At 47.1% G+C, this 22,544-nt stretch overlaps 2 protein-coding genes and 1 pseudogene across 7 annotated transcripts in view; 2 read left to right on the forward strand and 1 right to left on the reverse strand.

The window, feature by feature from the left end:
* The window catches only part of Sys1 (SYS1 golgi trafficking protein), a 32,509-nt gene extending 13,522 nt beyond the window's left edge, over window positions 1-18,987 (forward strand). The window contains exon 4 of one of the 2 annotated variants that reach the window (XM_059261875.1): window positions 11,353-11,466. In XM_059261875.1, the coding sequence (XP_059117858.1) occupies window positions 11,353-11,398 (46 nt within the window). In that variant the 3' untranslated portion in view covers window positions 11,399-11,466. Of the gene's footprint in view, window positions 1-11,352; window positions 11,467-18,873 lie in introns of those variants that run through there. The other variant, XM_059261877.1, reaches the window with a different exon arrangement.
* Dbndd2 (dysbindin domain containing 2) lies at window positions 19-21,606 on the forward strand. Of its 5 annotated transcripts, XM_059261880.1 has the most exons (5): window positions 19-92; window positions 11,353-11,498; window positions 18,874-19,020; window positions 19,214-19,351; window positions 20,949-21,606. In XM_059261880.1, the coding sequence occupies exons 3-5, from the start codon at window positions 18,882-18,884 to the stop codon at window positions 21,146-21,148; spliced, it is 477 nt and encodes a 158-aa protein (XP_059117863.1). In that variant the 5' UTR covers window positions 19-92; window positions 11,353-11,498; window positions 18,874-18,881; the 3' UTR covers window positions 21,149-21,606. The 5 variants fall into 5 exon arrangements, with proteins under 5 accessions (XP_059117863.1, XP_059117865.1, XP_059117862.1 ...); XM_059261882.1 differs by lacking the exon at window positions 11,353-11,498 and having other exon boundaries at window positions 36-92; XM_059261879.1 differs by lacking the exon at window positions 19-92 and having other exon boundaries at window positions 11,393-11,494.
* LOC131909940 (large ribosomal subunit protein uL22-like) lies at window positions 13,424-14,041 on the reverse strand (annotated as a pseudogene).
* Window positions 21,607-22,544: the final 938 nt, after the last annotated feature.

Genomic DNA, 22,544 nt, shown 5'->3' on the forward strand with positions numbered 1-22,544 from the left:
AGGGCTGTGTCTCTGGAGGGTCAGAAGGCCACTCCTATCAGGAGAAACACAGTAGGTAACAGGCAGCAGTGTACATGATCACAACCTTTGAGGTAAGACAGTGGATGCCTCCTTTTAGAGGAAGAAGCTAAGATTTAAAAGATACATAATTTACCGAGTTCACATGGCTGGTTGGTGGTAGAGCTCGGAATATAATGTAGGTCTGACAAGTCAATTCATGAAAACTGGAGTTCCCAAACTGCTCCTTTATCCAGCCACACCACATACGTTGCCTGGCACCTGCTACATTGGGTGCTGTTTATAATTCCTAGAATAAAGTGAGCTTCCATCAGATGAGATCAGGCACAGCTAGGGTGACATGGCTGGGAACTGACTTACACTCTAGTGGAGGCGAATAGCCTCAAATAGTACGTGTGCTTATTAAAAGTTTTCCTGGTGGAAATCTAGAAATAATCTTATAATCTTATAGTGCTCTTTAGTATAAATTTTATCCTTCAGTTACTGTTTTGAGTTTTAAAAAATCAATTATTTTGTTTAAAAAATAATGTGTGTGTGTGTGTGTGTGTGTGTGTGTGTGTGTGTGTGTGTGTGCTGGTGGATGTGCCTGCAGAGGCCAGAGAGTGTCATCCCTTGGAGCTGGAGTTACAGGCAGTTATGATCTGCTTGGGTGCTGGAAACCAAGGGTCCTTTGTAAGAGCAGTACATGCTTTTTTTTTGTTTTGTTTTTGTTTTTTGGTTTTTTGTTTGTTTGTTTGTTTGTTTGTTTGTTTGTTTTTCGAGACAGGGTTTCTCTGTGTAGTTTTGGTGCCTGTCCTGGATCTCGCTCTGTAGACCAGGCTGGCCTCGAACTCACAGATCCGCCTGCCTCTGCCTCCCAGTTGCTGGGATTAAAGGCCTGTGCCGCCACCCAGCAAGAACAGTACATGCTTTTAACCACTAAGCCATTGTTCCTGCCCCTGTTTTGTTTTTGAAGGAATTGTCTTGCTGTGTTGCCCAGGTTAGCCTCACACTCGTCCTCCTGCCTTAGTGTCCTCACTAAGTTGTGTCACAACTCGGCTGATGTTTATATTACTTTTATCTTGCCTAAGTCTTCTTCCTGTGTATGGCTGGGATGTGGTTATGTCTAAACAAATGAGGTACCCACAGAAGTGTTGGTGTTTGCATTCGAACTGAAGAGTCAGAAAATGAAGATGTCGAACAACAAATGCTGAAGGTTTCTCTCATCCTCCACTGACCTGACTGGCTTTGCTTTACCAGTGTTTGCTCCAGGATTTTCTTTCTTTCTCCCACCACCCCACCCCACCCCACCCCACCCTTTTTTTTTGTTTTGTTTTGTTTTTTGTTTTTTTGTTTTTTTGGTTTTTCGAGACAGTGTTTCTCTGTGTAACAGTCCTGGCTGTTCTGGAACTTGCTTTATAGACCAGGCTGGCCTCCAACTCACAGAGCTCTGCTGCTTCTGCCTCCTGGGTGCTAGGATTAAAGGTGTGTCCAACCATGCCCAGCCTTTCAATTACTTTCTGAAGGCCAGACCGGTGGCCAGTCATTTTCTTCTGTAAAGGGCCACTACTGTAGGACTTTCCCGCTATAGTTGTAACTGCCTACTTTAGTTGTATATAAAGTAGACACCCATAGTACATAAGTGAATCAACATGGTCTTACTACAAGAAAACTATTTATAAATACAGCTGATGAGCTGAATTTGGCCCATGCCAACTGGGCCAAATCAATAAAACAATACACTTAAACCCACTTTGTCATGCTTACCTCTCCAGTGAAATACTCCCACTGAAGTTAATTTCAACTCAGTAGTTGGTGTCACTGGACTCAGAGTAGAGAGAAAATACTCAGGAACACGCCTTTATGCATCTTATCCACTGCTCCGCAGGTCTGCAGGGTAAAGACTCTCAGGATGACATACAAACGATGGCTTTCATGGTTACCTTTGTGTGTGCTCAGTATCAGTCATGTAATTATAAGTTTAGTCATTTAACCTTTGATGATGGCTGCACTTAAGAACCAGCTTGAAGAGTTTCTCAACATGGAGGGGTAGACTTCCTGAGCCTCTGAGTCAGATTTAGCATGTCACTCAAAGCAGATGGACCTAAGTGCATGGATCAAAGTAAACAGGGATAAGAAGGATAAAGATAGGGTATGTTGTATTAGAAAGTGTGATTGTGCAAGCCTGGAGTCCCAGCTTGGGAGCCTGGGGCAGGAAGATCAGTTCAAGACCAGCCTGACTACACAGAGAGACCCTATCTCCAAGACAAGACAAAACAGGGCTGGAGAGATAGCTCAGTGGTTAAAAGCACATCTCTTAAAGAGGACCTTAGCAGTTCCCAGCACCTGTGTCGAGCAGCTCACAGCCACCTGTAGCTTCAGTTCCAGGGGGTTCTAACACCTCTGGCTTCCACAGGTACCTGCACTCACATGCGCACACACATACATGTAATCTTTTTCTTTAAGGCAGGTGCACCTGTGCGCACACACACACACATACACGTAATCTTTTTCTTTAAGGCAGAAGTCTGGTTTGGGAAATACTTATCAGGATGAGATTTGGGCAGAGCCCGGAAGGAGATGGAGGCTGTGTAGTTGGCTATGTCAGAATGATCCAAAGAGCTTGTGACAAATAGCTTCTCAGGTGCTGTCCCACTCACTGACCAGTCTGACACCCAATCAAGTTTGGTTCCCACTCCATACTAGACTTTCTTAAAAGTCCTGTATCAGTAATATGAAGGTGTGTGGGGATGTTAATCTGCCTCAGGGAAGATAACAAGGGGTAATTAGGAAGGAAGATATCAAGGACAGTAACTTTGTGCCCACTCTTCTGTGGATCCGAGGACTCCTTGGCCTCTCTGCCTGCCCAGGTACCCTTCTCCTTGCTAGTGCCACTGTGGTGTTTGCCAAATGGATTGTACTAGACTGCACATGCTCTAAGGCCTTGGTGCCTGGTAGCTTCATGAGCTCTGTCAACTCCACAGGTGGGATCTGCTGTGGGCACCATGGACAGTAACTGTAGGCAGAGCATGCCCCCTTTCTGTGTGCTTTCAAGCCCATGGCCAAGGAGAAAGGTCCCTCTAGAGTGCAGGCCCCTCAAGGGCAGGAGTTGTTGTCTGTTTCACTTATTGATAACCCCCAGGACCTAGAACTGTGTCTGTTCGGATCGTAGACCATAATCAGGGTAAAAACAAAACAACTCTCCCCAAATATTTAACATTATCTATGACTAGGGTAAATGTCTATGGGAATTAGCGAAGGAAATAAAGAAGTTAGCCAAGTAAAGGATATGAGGTGGGCAGGGCCTGCTCAGGGCCTGCTCACAAGAGGGAATTTAGAGATAGGTGTGCAATGGAGTTCTAAGTCATTGTGTTTTACTGGGGAAGAGAGTGGGACCAAGTATGGCAGGGCGGACCTGGAAAAGTGAGCACGACTTACGTGCTCTGTGCTTAGGAGCCTGGCTGAGAGCCTAGGAGTCAGCTCTGAGAGCGCCAGGAGGGCTCAGTCTGCAGACACCGGCTGGATTGCGCTGGGGCAAGGCTGACAGCCTTTATTATTCCTTTGTAGTTCATCCATCTTTTAAAAGGTTTGTAAGAGTTTACCCTTACAGGAGGTTGAAGCTTATTTCAAAATTAAGTAGCTGGATATGGTGATGCACACCTTTAATCCCAGCACTTGAGAGGCAGATGTCTCTTGAGTTCAAGACTATCCTGGACTACACAGTGAGTTCCAGACTAGCCATAGCTATGTAGTAAGACCCTGTCTCAAAAAGAAAAAAAAGTTAAGTAGAATGCACAGTAATTTCCCATAACCCTCCCAGCCTTGTATGTGAGTAGCCCCCTCCTCACCCCATCAACATTACCAGTTAAGTCTCTGACAGACATACAGTGTGATACATTAGCATTATCACCCAGAAGCCATCCTTTATATTAGGGTTCCCTCTTGCTGTTGTCCACTGTATGGGTTTGGATGAATGTTTAATAACATGTCCTTGATATTACATCACACAGAATTGTCTATTTCCCTAACAATCCTGTGCTCTACTGTATTCATTCCTCCTTCTCCACCAAGCACTGGCAGACACTGACCTCTTTACTGCCTTCCAGTATGTCCTGTCAAATAAAAATGTCAAAATAAAAAATATGTCAAAATAAAAAATAAGTATCTAGCCACGTTTTATGGGCATTTCTTTAATAACAGCATTTAAGCAAACTCTTTTTAGTGCTGAATAATGTTATTTTCTGTAAGCATCAGTTTATTTATCCTTCACCTACTGAAGAACTTCTGTGACTCCAGGTTTGGGCAATTATGAATAAAGCTGCTGTGAACATCTGTGCTCAGGTGTTTATGCAGACAGACGCTTCCCACTCCTGTAGATAAATGCCTGAGACTGCAACTGCTGATCATCTGCTTAGTTTTGTAAGATGGCTCCGAACTGTCTTCCTAAGTAGCGGTAACTCAACCTTTACAGCTTTTGTTTTGTTTTGTTTTTCAACACAGGGTCTTGATACATAGCCCAACCTAGGCTAGAACTCACTATATAGTGCAGACTGGTCTCAAACTTGCAATCCTCCTGCCTTAGCCTCTAGAGTGCTGGGAATGCCAGGACTCTAGATGTGAGCCTTCACACCCAGCTTAGTCAATTCTGTCACTCTTTCTGTCACTCCACACCTTCTGAAGTTAGAGCCACCTGAGCAGTTCAGACCCAGGAGACCAGAGTACAGTAACAGTGGTTCATGAGCAGTTTTCCATATTCCATCTTGTTTGCTCTTTCCATTTACACAGGGAAAATACAAGCTTTCACGGGGGAGAGAAATCTACCCAGTGACATAGGCGGTAAGCCTTGAATAATAAACACAAGAAAGCTCTTAAAAATAGGAATAGTGAGTGGTGGCACACACCTTTAGTCCCAGCACTGGGGAAGCAGAGGCAGGAGGATCTCTGTGAGTTCGAGGCCAGCCTGGTCTCCAAAGCTACACAGAGAAACTCTGTCTCGAAAAAAAAAAAATAGGTATAGTGAAGTTGGGCAGTGGTGGTGCATGCCTTTAATCCCAGCATTAGGGAAGCAGAGGCAGGCAATGTTATGAATTATTGCGCAGGGAGGGGGAGACCCCAAGGGTATCCTGTGAGTGCAGGGAAACATGCTGGGCAGATGCATGCCATGCAGGTTTTTACATCTAGACTGCACATGCTCTGAGGCCTTGGTGCCTGGTAGCTTCATCAGCTCTGTCAACTCCAGGGGCTGGGATCTGCTGTGGGCACCATGGACAGTAACTGTAGGCAGAGCATGCCCCCTTTCTGTGTGTTTTCAAGCCCATAGGCCAAGGAGAAAGGTCCCTCTAGATGAGGCTTTTACATCAGGACACAGGGCAGTGCCAAGGGGGTGGGATTTTAAGGTCAGAATATTAACATTCCTCCATTTTGATTATTATAAAAGAGGTGAGTTATGGAAGCAAGTGAGGGGACAAGGGCGCTGAACTCTCAAGGCTACTTCAAGCAGACAAGGGGCAAAGTGGGGATGGGGGAACCAGGAGTCATGCATGGCAGGAGGTGGGAGTGAAGAAGCATTTAGTTAGCTGTCATCATGGAGATCTCAGGTGTCTGTTCCTTGAAGTTGCTAGGAAAAAAAAAAAATAGGTTGTCATCATTGGCCTTATGAGCTGGCCTAGTCATGGGAAGAGTGATAACTGCCAGAAAGAATGGAACAGAGAAGTGCCCTGGTTGTAAAGAAGAGGCAAGAGTGAATGAGTGAGACACGAGAACAGGTACGCCCTTCATTGGAACATCTTGGAAAATCAGGTTCCAGTTGCTGGGCAGGTGCCTGCCTGAGCCTGGAGAGATGGTACCAGCAGTGAATTGAAGGATGATGTGTTCTTTAGGAGTGCAGGAGCCATCACATCTGCCATTTCTCTGGAGGTGGGGGTGCATCCATCCCAGTTGGTATCCTCGGTTGGGGGTTGGCATCCTCAGAGCTGGTGCCAGCTGGTGTATCTGGAAAGCCCCTTGGCCCAGGCAGGAGAAGGAAACTGCAAAATATGCTTGAAAATGGCTGAGGTCAAAATGTCTCTGAAGACTGTTAATTTTTATCAGACCAGATTTTTTGATGCAGTAACAGAACTTTTCCCAGGGATATGTAGGTATCTGTAAGCCAGCTGGAATAGATTTTTAACAGGAAACTTACTAATGAGCTATCAAGGTGCTTGTAGTCTTGGGTCATCAAACACCATCAGATCTTAGAAGGATAAATTTAAGAAGTGAGACAGCTTTCCTATCTTCATTTAAACAAACCAGGATATACAGAGAGCAGTCAATAGTAAAAAGTTACATTCCTGGGAGAGGGGGACCTGTGAATGTTATATAGAGAACTGAGAAAGCAGCTAAAGCAAAGCCTGGCTGTCAAATGGAATCGGAGATCTGAGAAGGATAAATCATATCTGAATGTAGACCAAGCAGCTTTCGAATCTGTTAAAAATGACAGGGACCAGTCCATATCCCGTTAGCTATACCCTGGTCTCCATATCATTGGCAGAAGTATTAGAAGAGCATCAATCTTCAGCCCTTCAGGACCATGAGGTGGGAGTTTTCCCATAGAAGAGGGACATAGGAAAGACTGACTTTATTTTATCTAGGCAAAAGGGGTGCAATCAATTCTCCGATGTCCTGCTGTTTGTCCACAGTCTGGGTCAGGTCCTGGCAGCAGGTGTCAAATTTAGGCAATTTGCCCAGAGGTCAGTGTTGCCATCATCCAGATGAAGACATCTTCTTCAGAGACCTTGGGTCACTGTTAGAATCTGGAAGTCTCTGTCTCATATAATAATCTTTTTTGATTAACATTTTAAATGCCATATTCTGCAGATCTCTGAGCATTTAAGGACTGACTATTAGGTATGAATGGCTAACTGTCAGCCAGTATTCCCTAAGTCTCCCATATCTTAGCAGCTTCCATACGGCTAGGACTTGCTGTCTCCTGAGAAGGCAAAGAAGAGTAACAGGAAAGATCCCAAGGCCGAACGGGAACAGGAAAAAAAGGGCTTGTGAGTCAGGGTGCAGCCCAACTCTGAGAAGAGGACCCTCTGAGAAGAGGAAAAGGACCTTCTTGGTGGACCAGAAACTCCATCCTGATTGATTTATATATATTTATATAGAAATAATAATTTCTTAAGGTTATACAATACCTCCCTTGTTCTGCATAAAGGTCAAGTGTCTTATCTTATTGCAGAACCATTTTAATTAACAAACATCAATGGGCATTAGATAGCCAATTAGTCCTCTACGGTAGGGGGTTTCCTTTTGACCCAGCATTTCAGCCTATTCTGGATAGGGAACATGGGACGATGTATTCTCTTCTGGAACAGCTTCGAGCTGGTATTGGGACGTTGTTGTCAGGGCCCAAAAAAAGACTGAAAGGCCAGTCAAAGGCTGGGCAATGGGGCATTTGTCAGAAGCATTTGGTTATCTGACCTGGCTATAGAGGCAGGGAACAATTATGTTTGGCTGGACTGGTCTACATCACATAGACAAGAATCTCTGCCAGCATCTGTAACAGGGAAAGTGCTGCAGGTTGTGGTCCACAACTGCTGCTTCAGTGTTTCTGCCAGCCTGCTGAAAATAGACTAGAGATGAGAGTTAAAATGTATGAATTTATTTGGAGCCTTTTGGCCCATGGTCTTAGTAATTGGGAAGAGCAGGAGTCCCAAGACCAGGAGAGAGAAAAAATACCATCCTTAGAAATAGACAAGTAAGGAAAAATAAAAGTTTTAGATAAATTAGTATCATTAATCAATACTGAAATCCATATCACAGAAGAGCAGACAATGGATATCTGCAAGACAGCAGAAATAGACTCATACCCTTGAGTTCTAGCAGAATTACAGATTTATGTTTTTTTTTGTTTTTTTTTTTTTTTTTTTGGTTTTTTCGAGACAGGGTTTCTCTGTGTAGCTTTGCGCCTTTCCTGGGACTCACTTGGTAGCCCAGGCTGGCCTCGAACTCACAGAGATCCGCCTGGCTCTGCCTCCCGAGTGCTGGGATTAAAGGCGTGCGCCACCACCGCCCGGCTACAGATTTATGTTTAAAAGTATATATAACTGGTATTTATATCCTGAATCATTTATCCAGAGACCCAGTACATGGCATTTTAAAAAGATTTAAGCCAGGCGGTGGTGGCACACGCCTTTAATCCCAGCACTTGGGAGGCAGAGCCAGGTGGATCTCTGTGAGTTCGAGGCCAGCCTGGTCTACAGAGTGAGATCCAGGACAGGCACCAAAACTACATAGAGAAACCCTGTCTCAAAAAAAAAAAAAAAAAAGATTTAAAATCTCTTAAGCATTACTGTTGCCACATTATCCTGGCATAGGAGCGTGCTGCCCTTAGTAAAGATGGTAGTGAGGTCATATGACCTGCCTGTTTTGACCTTATTTAAGATGGCAGCTTGGCCATGTGATTGCCCATATTTAAGATGGCACTGCCTGACTACATAATCATATCTTTTTTTAATAAACTGAGCAGATAAGGAACAGATAAATTGAAGCATTTAAAAGTTTGTCAGAAAGAAATATAGATGGCCATATCAATCATACATTTCCGTTTGCACATAGGAAATAGACTTTGTGAAAGAAAGATGGAGAAGTAGCAGTGCAGCTTGGTGGGAGAGAGGGACCCGCCCCTGGGCTGTGGCATGGTGTGAGCAGTCTGAGGGGAATGAACCCAAGCAGTGGTGGGGGCGGGGTGGGGCATAGGCGCATTTTTCCACGAGGAGGTGTAAGTCCTAGTAGACTGACCTCCGGTGTCCCAGAGGGTCAGTGAGGGCCAATAATAATGGCGCAAGATAGCCAAAGGACTGTCGTAACAAAGGCTATGGGCTGTGGAATTGAGTGTGCACAAGCTGTCTCCATATGCTGTTGCATAGGGACGGATGGGGCTTAGAGCCTGAAAGATGTGGTACCAATGAGCAAAGCTAGACGAATCCTCACTTGTGGGAAAATGACCAGAAGGGAAGAGAGGAATCTTACCAGTTCGGTGGGATGAAGAGTCCCCGGCAGTGCTCCAGCCTGAAAAATGGCAGGTAGTACAGGATCCCAGAGCTCCTCAGACTCCCTGTGGGCAGAGAAAGCAGTGGGATTGCCTGGCGACATTGGGTGCCAATGTTATGAATTATTGTCCAGGGGTGGGTGGGTGGGGGGAACCCCTGAAGTATCCCGAGTGTGCAGGGAAACATGCTGGGCAGATGCAGTGGCAGGCTGGGCAGATGCATGCCATGGGGGCATGGCAGCAGCAGCAGAGGCCAGTAATTCACAACCCATGAATGGACGCTGCATCCACGTGGAGAGTTTATTATAATAGAGAGATGAAGAGAAAGATAGAAAAGAGAGAGACAGAGAGAAAGAGAGAAGAAGGGAGAGAGAGAGGTTTAGGATGCATACCTCGTGGGAGGAAAAGTGGAAGAGAGAGAGAGAGGAAGGGAAGGAGTTTTTCCTTAGAATGAGGCTTTTACGTCACAACGCAGGGTGGCACCAAGGGGGTGGGATTTCAAGGGGTGGGTCAGAATATTAACAGGCAGATCTCTGTGAGTAGGAGGCCAGCCTGGTGTACAGAGCAAGTTCCAGGACAGCCAGGGCTACACAGAGAGATCCTGTCTCTAAAAGTAAAAAAACAGCCAGGCAGTATTGGTGCATGCCTTTAATCCCAGCACTTAGGCAGAAGGGGCAGGTGGATCTCTGTGAGTTCAAGGTCAGCCTAGTTTACCAATCAAGTTCCAGGACAGCCAGGAATGTTACACAGAGAAATCCTGTCTCTAAAAACAAACAAACAAAAAAAGTATAGTGAATAGTGAATAGAACATATCATTTATTATCTTAATTCTTTTTCTATTCTTTGAAGACTTCATACACATACACAGGGTATCTTGGTCATATCCACCCCATTGCCTCCCTCTCAACTCCCCTGGGACTCCCTCCCTAATTCATCTCCCTCCCAATTTAAACACCCTCTCTGTTCTTGTAACACATTGAGTCCACTTGATGCTGCCGATATGCTCATGGGTACAAAGTCATCTCCTGGGGCCTGGACCACCTACCAGTGGCCCCCTCTGGTGTATGACTGAAAATGGCTCCCATAGGCTTGTAGTTTTCCATGCTTAGTCCCCAACTGATGAGCTGTTTGGAAAAGATTAGGGGGTGTAGCCTTGTCAGAGAGGGTGTAGCCTTGTAGGAGAAGGTGTGTCACTGGGAGTGGGCTTTGAGGTTTCAAAAGCCCATGCCAGGCCAGGTGTCTGCTGCTGCTTGTGGTTCAGGATGAAAAACTCTCAGCTGCTGCTCCAGTACCATGCCTGTCTGCTTCCCACCACAATGGTAAGGGGTGAGTACCCTCTGGAACTGTAAGCAAGTTAACTGTTATTGTAACCCCAATTAAATGCTTTCTTTTATGAGTTGCCTCGGTCATGGTATCTAACACCACCCCAAAGGAAAAAAGACTCTTGGTCATGCATCCATGCACCATAACACTTGTGTGGTTTGTCCTTCACTTTTGCTGAAATTAAAATATAATTACATCTTTTCTGCCCTCCTATGTCCCCTCCCACCTTGCTCCCTCTCAAATTCATGGCCTTTTAAAAAATTATTGTTACACACTATATATATGTATACAAAAATACAGCTTGCCAGTATATGACTTTAAGGCTGACCAGTTGGTATTGGATAACCAATTTAGGGGCTCATTCCTAGGAAAGACTATTTCTCCCACTGTCAGCATTGCTTAGGTTGTTTTGTGTCAGCGGGCCTTGTGAGATTTGTTTGCCCTTTCCGGGTTAGCATGCCTGTTGGTGTTGTAATTCCTCAAATGTCTCTTAGGCAGCCGTGCTGTTGGAGTTTCATGGGTAAAGCTTCCTGTCATTTCCTGGAGACACAATCTCAGATTTCTGGTCCTTTGGCACTTACAATCTTCCTACCTCCTCTTCCTTGATGTGCTCTGAGTCTTTCTGTTTTTCGAGACAGGGTTTCTCTGTGTAGCGCTGGCTGTCCTGGAACTCACTCTGTAGACCAGGCTGGTCTTGAACTCACCAAGATCTGCCTGCTTCTGCATCCTGAGTGCTGAGATTGAAGGTATGTGCCATCACAGCTGGCCTTCTGAGTCTTAGGTATAGGAGTTGTGTTGTAGTGAAGTCATGGATCTTACAGAACCTATCCCACTTTACTAAACTAGTTTAATTCCCAACTGCATTCAGGACCTTGGCTCTGAACAGTATAATACATCTGGCAACTCTGAGAGATAATCTTTCTCAAACCAAAGAGGAATTGAAAATATGTTCAATTTTCTTTGAATCTATAATCATTTCAAAATTTTACAAATAACTTTAGGCTGGCAAGATGGCTTTTGGGTAAAGATGCTCGCTGCAAAGCCTGACAACCTGAGTTTGATTCCTGGAATCCACATGGTAGAAAGAGAAAACTGAATCCTGCAATTTGTTCTCTGATCTCCACATGCGCACTGTGGCAAGCTGTAAGTAAGTAAATGTAAATTTAAAAATATTTTTAAACAGTGAGGAAAGGCCCCTGTCTCCACAAGTCTACTGGCAGGTACAGGTTGAAAGCACCTCACCTGTGACTGAATACTGAACACACAAAGGTGGAATGATTGAGAACAGAGTTCAAGAGCAGAGTCCACAGTAGAGTGTGATGGCACACACCTGTAATTCCACAGTCTTGGGGGCAGAGGCAGGAGGATTGCTACAAGTTCCAGGCTGGCTAGGACTGTATTGCAGAATGCTCATAAAACAAACAGAACAGAGTCAAAATCTTTGTGGAATTCTGTATAGAAATCTAGCGGTGGTGGCACACGCTTTTAATCCCAGCACTCGGGAGGCAGAGGCAGGCGGATCTCTGTGAGTTTGAGGCCAGCCTGGGCTACAGAGTGAGTTCCAGGACAGGAGCCAAAGCCACAGATAAACCCTGTCTCAAAAAACAAACAAATATATATATATATATATATATATATATATATATATATATATATATATATATTCTGATTTTATAGGATACAGATAATAAAATAGTGATAATGAGGAGCGGGGGAGACCAACCACTCAGTCAATAAAGTGCCTGCTGTGCATGCATGAGGGCCTGAGTTTGGAGCCACAGCCCCCATGAAAGAGCAAGGTGTGGTAGCCGGAGTCTAACCCTACTGCTGGTGGCAGGGAAGGGGCTGCCACAAGTGGATTCTTGGGGCTCACTGGCCAGTCAGGCTAGCCAGTGTGTGAGATCCAGATCTGGAGAGAGACCCTCTCTCAAAAAATAATGTGAGTAGGTGATGGAGGAAGATACCTGTTGTTGACCTCTGGCCACACATGCACACCTGTGCATAGCACACCTGTATGTACATACTTGTATTCTCATATGTACACACACACACACACACACACACACACACACACACATACACACACACACACACACAGAGCAATAGTGAAGCAAACCAGTTATCTATTCCCACATTTTAACAATTCAACATCTGTCTCCATTAGCTTGTTATTTATAGCCCTAAATATTTTTGTTTGTTTCTTTGGTTTTTTTATTCTATTTTTATTTTTCAAGACAAGGAGTCTCTGTGTAGCCCTGGCTCTCCTGGAACTCTCTGTTGACCAGCCTGGCCTCCAACTCAGAGATCCACCTGCCTCTTCCTCCAGAATGCTGGAATTAAAGGCATGTGCCAACACATCTGGCCTACATCATTTTTTACTCTAGATATGCAATTGTCTTTTTTTTTTTTTTAAAGTAGAGTTTCATTTAGCCCAAGCTGGCCTCAAACTCACTATGCAGATGAAGGGTGACCCTCTGATTCTCCTGCCTCCACCTCCAAGTGTTGAGATAACAGGTACAGGTACCAGGCCCAGTTTTTATGCAGTGCTGGAGATGAAACTCAAGAACCTGTACATATCAGGCCGACACTCTACCTGCTGAGTGACATCCCCAGCCCTATTGTGATTCTGTTTAACTTTTTCATGTGTTTCAGCTTACGTAGCCTCTGCCGAATTGTCTTCAAATCCACCCATTTCTCCCTTAACTGTGTTGAACTTATTGATGAGTCAAAGGTGTTCTTCAAATCCTGAGCATGTCTGTTTCTAGTGTTGCATATGATGTGTGATAGCTTCTTGCTCTTTGCTAAAATTCTGCTCATCTATATTGTATACATTTTCCACAAGAGCTTTCCATGAATGATCATTCTCTTAAATCTCTGTCAGACAGCTACAGCATCTGGGCCTCAGGTCTGGTCTTCCTGATTACTATGACTCTTTTTTTTTTTTTTTTTCCAACAGTCTTGTTTCCCTGCTCCATCATTTTAATAAACCTTTCCAGCATGATAAACATCCCTCCCACCAGGGTGGATGGACAGGCAATCTGAGACAATGCTTAGACAGATGACCAGAAGACCTTTACTTTTTCTGCATTTATTTTATGCGGAATTTATTCCCGTGCCATAAGTTTTTGTTTCTTCAGTTTCTTCTGGGATATCTTCTTCTTCTGCGCCACCTCCTCTTCTGGCTTTGGAACAATTTGTTCCTTTTCAGTGAGGATCATCTCGATGTGGCAGGGGGAGCTCATGTATGGGTTAATCCGGCCATGAGCTCTGTAAGTCCGTCGGCGCATCTTAGGTGCTTTGTTCACCTGGATGTGTTCAATGACTAGAGAATCCACATCCAAACCCTTAAGTTCAGCATCACTCTCTGCATTCTTAAGCATGTGCAGCAAAAATTCAGCACTCTTTTTAGGTCACCAGCCCTGTGTCCAGCCCCACTGTTTGGCCTGGGCACACCTACCGACTCCACCGTTATATCGCCGGAAAGGCACACATTGCTTCTTTAAAGTGACATCTTTCAGATATTTGGTGGCTTTTCGGATATGCATACCCTTGATGGCCTGGGCAGTTTCACGGGTGTTCTTAAAGTGAACCCGAAGATTTGAACCTCTTGATTTGCATGATTTCGTAGGGTTTTCTGGGTCAAGCGAGTAGCGAACCATCTTCACAGGTCACCTTAGGCCGCCTACAGGAAGAGCCTGATTACTATGACTCTTGACAAAGGGTTGTTGTTTTTGGTTTTGGTTTTTCTGGAAAGGGTTTCTCTTTGTAGCCCTGGCTATCCTGGAACTTGCTCTGTAGAGCAGGCTGGCCTTGAACTCAGAGCTCCACCTTCCTCTGCCTCCCAAGCGCTGGGATTACAGGTGTGTGCCACATTTTCGGTTTTTGAAAAAATGCTTCCATGTGTGCACTGTGATTTTTGACCAGTCTGTGGACATAGGATGGTAGGCACAATGCCATTTGTACCTGGAAATTTCTGTCTTGTGCTAGGCCATTGGTGTGAGGGCCTGAGTTGTCTCTGTCACTGTTCTGTCATCTGGATTCCCACAGATCATCTGCCCCTGTCTGAGCCACAGTGGGCCGAAACAGTTCAATAACATTTTAGCTAGTTCTTCTAACTCTTCTTACTTTCATGCATGGAGATTTCATATCCCCTCAGAAGGAAATCGGTGCCTGCATTCTGTGTCTTCTTAGAGCCTCCTGTCCTTTGGAATTCACGTTAATTAGTTGCTTTGCAACCTCAGTTCTCTGAAGGTTGACAAAAGCTTTGAAGACTGTCCAATTGTCATTAGTGTGGTAATGCTCTTCCCAGCCTCTGCATCCCAGCTGGAAGCCAGAGCATCAAGCCATCTACTTTTACTGTTCTTTTCAACTCTCTTGGCCATTCCATTCCTTGCCAGCCTGGGTCATTCTTCTGGATGACACACTTCCAGTGTAGCTCACTGAATTAATTTCACCTTGGATGTCCCACTCTGCCAACCAGTTTTTGGCAGGTATCTGGCAACAAGAAGGGACAGACATCCCTAATCTTTCATCATCTTTGATTGAAAATAATCTGTGGACCAACTGATTGTTTACAATCAGTTATAGACTGAACTCCCAGTTTATACTTTCCTCTCTTCTCACTACTACACTTTATTAGTTAAAAAAAAAAAAAAAAGGAAAAGAAAAGAAGAGAAAGAAAAAGTCTCCGGAGTCCTTCTTCCAGAGATGAGTTTGAAAATGGGGCAGGGTGGGAGATGGTGTTGTGAATCGGTGATATGTGACCGCAGTAGCTGAGCTCCAGCCCCGTCCTCCAGACATGGCCCCGTTTTTCTGTGGTGGAAATGAGACCAAGTATCTACTCCGTTCACTAATGAGACTAAAACTCAAACAGGACAAAAGAGCACACCAGGAGCTGTGGTGACAGCCGTCCGTCTCAGGAGGCGGCCTGCCCAGGCCCACAGACTAGCTGGAGGACCTTGAACAGTCCCTCTACCTCCCTGTAGCTGTTTCTCTGTATGTAAAGTGGACATACTAGCATTTACCTCCAAGGATTAAGGGTTAATATATGTAAAGCACTTATTGTAGCACCTGACACCAATAACTCCCATAGAAGTGCTGACAATTAGGACTCCCTTCCTAAATGTCACAAGTACATGGTAGGATGCAGCTCTGTCCCTTTCTCAGAACCCATCCCAACCAAGAGAGCATTTCCAGTGTAGCCGGAGGCCTGCACTAAGCATTTTGTATGAATTATAAGAGGGGGGATTAATTATTCCTAATGGACAGGATCGAGGATCGGAGATGTGTTTGCTGAGGTGGGTTTACGTCTTAAGAGGGGTCTGACAGCAATCAGCACCCACACTCTCAGCCCCTTCACTCACTGCTGCCCCTGAACTAGCTCCACTGGTCGCGGAGGAGGAACTTGCTTGCTGTAGTTACTTCACAGGGTTCTTCTCAAGTCTCGTCACAGAAGAGCCAGTGCCTTAGGATTGCTGGAGTACGATCTCTGTAGGGGAACCCAATCATCATGCTTCTCACAGCCATCCCTTTGCCCATGCCCTTCCTCTTCCCTGCTTTTCAAGACTTCACTTAGAAGCTGAGCATGGAAACATACTTGGGAGGCAGAGGCAGGCGGATCTTAGTTTGAGACCAGCCTGGTTGACCTAGCAAGTTCCAGGACAGCAGAGCTACACAAAGAAACCCTGGGGGTGGGGGGTGGGGGGAGACAGAGACATAGAGAGAGACAGGGAGGGGAGGAGGGAGAGGAAGAGAGACAGAGAGACTGACTTGCCACACCAGAGCCTAGATTTGACTTTAACAAAGGAGGGGATTAGAACACTTGTGCTCTGCACTGTCCAAGCTGACTGCTGTGTGAAGAATGTAGCTAAACTAGAGAGGACACAGGAGAACCTGATGGAGGCTACTACAGTGGTAGCCAAAGCCAGAGAGTGGTAGAAACAGGAATGGTGGATTGAAAAGATACTTAGGAAACAGAATTGACATGAAATGGAGGAGTATTTCAATATGGGCTTCAAAGGAGAGGGAGATGATGGCTTCCAGACAGCTTGACCCCCAACACAGATTTCTAATGAACACACACAGACAGACCTACAGACAGACAGACAGCAAAGGGATGGGTGAGAGAGAAGAAGAAAAAAGGGAACAGGCTTAATCCAGGAGCTGCTATACTGGACACTGCTAGCACTGGTCTGAGCCAGGAGGTGCTGTAAAGTGGGCAGTTTCCATCTGGACCGCCACCCACGCCTGGCCGGACGTCTGGCATCTCTGCTAACACCTCGAGGTGTTGGCTCCCTGCCGGCGTGTAGGGTGCGGCACCGGCTCATCCCCTCCAGCCCAGACCCGCCTAGTGCGCTGACCAGTAGGGCGGCGGCTCAGTATGGTCCTGGGGCCAGCTGAGCGAATCCAAGGTCCCGGGGTCGTTAGCCGCAATGCACCTGTCTCATTGGGCGGCAGCCGACCCTCGCTTCCCCATCCCGCACCTCCTGGAAAAGTACGCGCGTAAGCGTGGCCAGGTTGTTCGAGGTGCGGAGAGGCGGGCAATGGGTGCGTGCGCGTGGTCGTTGCGTGGGCGCTGCTCGCAAGTCGGAGCGCATCAAGTGTGCGTGGGCCAGAGCCGGCGCGTGTGCCCGCCGCTGCTGTGCGCTGGGCGGGGGTGCCGCAAGCGCTTAGGGGCACGCGCAGCACCGCGCAGGCGGTCGCGACCGCCCGAGCAAGGAGGGATGCGTGCGGGAACTTTTCGCCCGCCCCGCAAGTCCGGGTCGCGGCATTCCGTGGGGCTGTCCCCCGCCGCCGGCCCCGAGTGCCCGCCCCGCCCCCACTTCCGCCTCCCGCCTCTTCCTCGTTCCCGGCTCCCAGGGCCGCCGGTCCCCAGGGAGCCCCGCAGGCATAGCCCCACCCGGCCGGCGCTGCTCGCTCCCACGCCCCCGCCGCCGCTTGTCGGGAGCGCTTCCAGTGAGCCAGCAGGCTGCGGGCGCTGCAGGTAGGGGGTGCGCGGGTTGGAATCAGGTGTGGCGGACCGGGGCCACGCAGCACGGGAACGCGGGGCGCCCTCCTCCGCCCGCCCCGTCTTCGCCCACGCGCCGGTCCCCTTTTAGGGAATTCTTTGCCTCTTGCTTCCTCGGGCGCGGGTGGGGCCAGGGCAGAGGGCGTTCTCCATTTTCCTGGCTCCTGCCTGGGTCTCAGCAGCCTGTCTCCAAATCTCCACTCTTCCTAGTACCTATGGTCGCGTAAACAAGTACTTAGCTCCCGATCTCAGCTCCGCGGCCCCTGGTGGGCAATCTCTTCAACCTGGTAAGACCACAGCGTCAGGGGGAGGGGAGAGGAGAGAGGCGTCTGGGTGGCCCCGGTCCGCGGCAGCTCGCCACCCCTCCCCGCAGCTCTGCAGACCGCCCCTGGGGCCCTGGGTATTTTTAGCGTTGTGACCTGGGCGGCAGCTCTAAGAGTCTTTCTCTGGAGTCCGCGTCAGCGTCTCCCTTCTCCAAGGCCAGCCGGCGGCCACATCAGCTCCTGGCACTTCCTTGGCCATGCCTGGCTCATTGATTTTGGGTTCCTCATGAGTTACCCCAGTGCTTGAAGACCTGGCCAAGAGCTGGGATACACTGTGTCCAGATGAGGTTTTTGGAGGATGACAATTTGGTCCTCACCCTAGACATTTTCCTGCTCCTGGGGATGGGTTCAGAGCAGTGTACCAGGAATGAGAGTGAACGTACAGGGCTGTGGTGGTCTGCAAAATTCAGCACTGGGAGTCCAGAGGCCTGGTCTGCACTACCCAGGCCCCACCCTTCTAGTTGGTACTTGGTAGCAGGGGAGGTGGTAAGCCAGACAGATGTGAGAGAGAGGAGGAGGACAACTCCCACAGATCGGAGGAAAGGTGGCCAGTTCTCTAAGCAGCTTTTCTTCATGGAGTCTTGCCATGCAGGGTTACAAGTAGGTAGGATAATGCCTTCAGGTGGGAACCTGGGGCCAGAAAGATAGTTTTCTCAGGGGCAGAGGCAAGCCGGGAAGTTTAGGTCTTTGCCTTCAGAGAGAGGATTTGGAGATAGTGAGGACCATGGTGATGGTGTGTGTGGAGAAAAAGAGAAGTGTGGGGGAGGAAAGCTGCTGGAGTCTTTCTTTGGGTTTTGAAGGGGTGGGAAGAACCAGAGCTGCAGCACCCTGTTCTTCCCTGGCCTTCCGAGGGGAGCGGGGTCCATGAAGTGGCCAGCCCCTCCCGGCCTCTCAGAAGGGCATTGTCGGCAGTTAGGCGGCCATTGGCAGCCTGGATTAACAGCAGGCTCTTGCGGTGCCTGGAACCGACATCCCCTTTGTGGAACCAGGGCCTGCGGCCCTTCCTCTATGAGCTTGAAGTCTGTGGGATGAGTTTTGTTTCACAGAAGGGAAAGAGGCTGCCAAGGCCAGCGCGCTCCAGACTGGAAGCAAAGGCCGGGATGCTGGCTCCCACAGGGCTCCTTGTGCCTAAGCCCCCACTTCTTTCTCTCTCATCCCCACAACTGTCTTTGTCTTACTTCTTTACCCCCCAGGGGCTGACATGGACCCAAATCCACGAGCAGCCCTGGAGCGCCAGCAGCTGCGTCTCAGGGAACGGCAGAAATTCTTTGAGGACATTTTACAGCCAGAGACAGAGTTTGTTTTCCCGCTATCCCATCTGCATCTCGAGTCACAAAGACGTGAGTTTCAAGTCCTGAGGAGTAGAATTAGGGTGGGTTGGGGAAGATGTCCCTCTGGCTCTCAAATCTTGGGGGCTTTCTCCCTTCCTGTTTTTGTGGCCCAGTAAACTGAAATGGGGACCTTACAGGCAAGTCTGACCGTCCTCTCAGCTTTAGCCTGGTCTGCCTGCCCTAAGCTCTCTCTCATCTGCAGCCCCCATAGGTAGCATCTCGTCCATGGAGGTGAATGTGGACACACTGGAGCAGGTGGAATTTATTGACCTTGCGGATCAGGATGGAGCAGATGTGTTCTTGCCTTGTGAGGATTCACCACCAACTCCCCAGATGTCTGGTATGCCTCTCTGCTTTGGGGACCTGGGTACCATTTGGCCAGAACTGGATATTTGGGCCCAGAAATGAGGTTGCACATCTGAGCTAGGAAAGACTCTTAAGTAGAAGCTGGAAGTGTGTGTCTCTGCTAGAGAAACAGCTGGCTGTTCTGATTTAGGGAAGTTGACCCTCAGGAGGAACTGGTCTACGAACGGCTAACTAATCTAGCTTTTAAATTTTTATATTTGTGAAATTCATGTAATTATTATAACTAAAATAATGTAAAACGTAATGATCATGTTAGACAACCTAAGCGATTTTAGTCATAATACTAAATTTTACCAAACAGTTTACTGGGTTCTTAATATTGCACATATTTTCTCTCGATCTTTTTTTTTTTTTTTCCGAGACAGGGTTTCTCTGTGTAGCTTTGCGCCTTTCCTGGAACTCACTTGGTAGCCCAGGCTGGCCTCGAACTCACAGAGATCCACCTGGCTCTGCCTCCCAAGTGCTGGGATTAAAGGCATGCGCCACCACCGCCCGGCTTGATCTTTTTTTTTTTTTTTTTAATGATTTATTTAAATTCATTTTATGTGCATTGGTGTGAAGGTGTCAGATCCCCTGGAACTGGATAGTTGTGAGCTGCCATGTGGGTGCTGGGAACTGAACCCAGGTCCTCTGGAATTGCAGCCAGTGCTCTTAACTGCTGAGCCATCTCTCCAGCCCCTTTCTCGATCTTTATAATGTTCTATGAGGATAGGGAGTAGACTCTTCATTTCATAAAGAAAGAAGTTAGAAGCCGGGTGGTGGTGGTACACGACTTTAATTCCAGCACTCGGGGCAGAGGCAGATGGATCTCAGTGATTTGGAGGCCAGCCTGATCTACAGGGTGAGTTCCAGGACAGCCAGAGCTACACAGAGAAACCGTGTCTCCAAATTAGAGGCTAGGGATTGAGTTCAGAAGCATAATATATATAGTATGCTTGCCTGGCAGGTACAAGACCCTGAGTTTGAATCTAGCACTGAAAAGAAAAGAAAATTAGGCTCAGAGAAGTTCGGTCACGTAGGCAGGAAGTGGAGAAGCTGGTATTCAAACTTTTATCTGGCTCCCAGTCCTGGAGGCTTAACGTGTAAGACACACACTCTTATTTAAAACTGCTGCCGAGACTTCTAGCTTCGTCTAATGACAGGCCTCAGGAAACAGAAGCAGGATGATGGTGAGTTTGAAGCCAGCTACAGAACAAGATCCTGTCTGCAAAAAACCAAATTGCTATTATTTTCTGATGGCCTCAGATGTTCGACAGGCATTCTTAAGATTTTACTGTAAAAACTTAGAAATGTAGGTATCCTTTTCACAGGAAGGACAGAGTCCTTCCTTGATAGGAAAAATGACTTGCCTACAGCCATTCAGGAAGAAGAGCTCTTGGGTTGATTCCAGCACATAGGATGGTATAGTGATATGGAAGGGGCTGGAGGTCCTATCCTGGCTCCTTACTGCGTGGGAAGTAATTCTGGACAGGTGCCCACCCTTCTTTGTACTTCAGTTTCTCTGGCCAGATACATCTCTGAGTTCTCTAAAGCCCTGTGTGTGGTCCTAACCAGCTCTTCTCTCTGGGTAGGAGTGGACAGCCATCCAGAGGGGCTGAGCCTGCCGGTACCCACGCCAGACAGGACCACATCCCGAACCTCCTCCTTGTCCTCTGACTCGTCCAACCTGCGCAGTCCAAATCCAAGTGATGGGGGAGCAGACACACCCTTGGCACAGTCTGATGAGGAGGATGGGGATGATGGAGGGGCAGAGCCTGGACCCTGCAGCTAGCAGTGGACCTCTTGAAGACTGATCAGTCTGGCTGTTCTCAGTGGGAGGAGGTCCCAGGCCCAGCAGAGCACATGGAGAAGACCGGACACTTTCCTGGCCATCAGCACAAAGGGAGGAGAGGATGGCGGATGGTGGACCTGAGAATTAGCCTTCCCCCGCTTTCTGCTAACTTTCTCCTGCTACAACCCTCCCACCAGTGGTTTTCTTCTGTGGTAGGACTTCCAAATGAGAAGCGGGAAGATGAGGTAGGACAAGATGCCACTGCTTTCTTAGTACCCCTCCTGCCCCCACATGACCTTGTAGTCTTCCCACTAGAGTCTCCTAAGTCAGTGTCTCTGAAGGGAGTTCTGAGGAGTTCCACTTGGCACGCTGTGGGGTTGTACTGCAGTAATCCTGCCTCTTTAAGTCCTTTTCGGAAGAGGATATAGTATAAATAATAAACTATAATATACCACTCATTTCAGCTCATTCTTCATTGCAAAGTTACCAAAGCTACCGTCCTTAACTAACCTCTGCCACATCTCCATCATTCATTTACTCCATCTAGTCAAGAAAAACTTAAGACTTTAATATCTCTGCGAGGCAGTTGGAATAGAGTTCTGAGTAAGATGAAGTACTTTATTGTTTTCACAGAGTTTACTGTCTGTGTTGGAGAAAATCGGGTAAATATAATTCACAGTATAGTAAGTAGCATGATCAAGTCCTCTTCTGGTATCAGGAAACAAAATTGAAGAAATAATTTAAGCTGAGATCTGAAGGACAATTGGGAGTAGCCAAACTGGGCAGAGGGAGAGGGATCCCATCCAGGAAGAAGCTGCAGCTTGTAAACAATAAATGGAAAGAGAAACTGGATGTGGGGGCATGCATGCATGTATTCTCAGCACTTGAAAGGTGGAGGCAGGAGGATCAGGGGTTCAAGGACAGCTGTGGTGTCATGACATTTGAGGCCAGCTTGGGTTTCATGAGACTCTGTTTCAAAAATAAAAAATAAAATTAAGCAGAAGAAGAAAAGACTAAGAGACTAGCGTAAAGAAGGTTAAATGCATTTAGTTTGGATAAATTGTTGGATTTGAAAATATACAGGGAGAGGTAAACTTGACAAAGGTCAGATTGTGAAACGCTTTGAAGCCTGTATTAGGTTTCAGTTTGACAGCTAGTAAAAGATCATGACTTAAGATACAAAATTATTTCCTCATACTAAAGAAGTCCAAACCATGGGGCTGTGGAGAAGCTCCATAGGAACTGAGCACTGAGCTGCTTTTTGGCTTGTTTTCCCTAGCCACCCAAGGCACATGACATCAGTTCTTGCTCGTGTCTCCTATTTAGGATGGCTGACAAAGCATCAGCCAGCATGGCTTTGAAAATGGCAGAAAACGAGAAGAAATGGAGAATGGGC

Source organism: Peromyscus eremicus, chromosome 4, assembly GCF_949786415.1.
Source record: "Peromyscus eremicus chromosome 4, PerEre_H2_v1, whole genome shotgun sequence".
Classification (NCBI taxonomy): Eukaryota; Metazoa; Chordata; class Mammalia; order Rodentia; family Cricetidae; genus Peromyscus; species Peromyscus eremicus.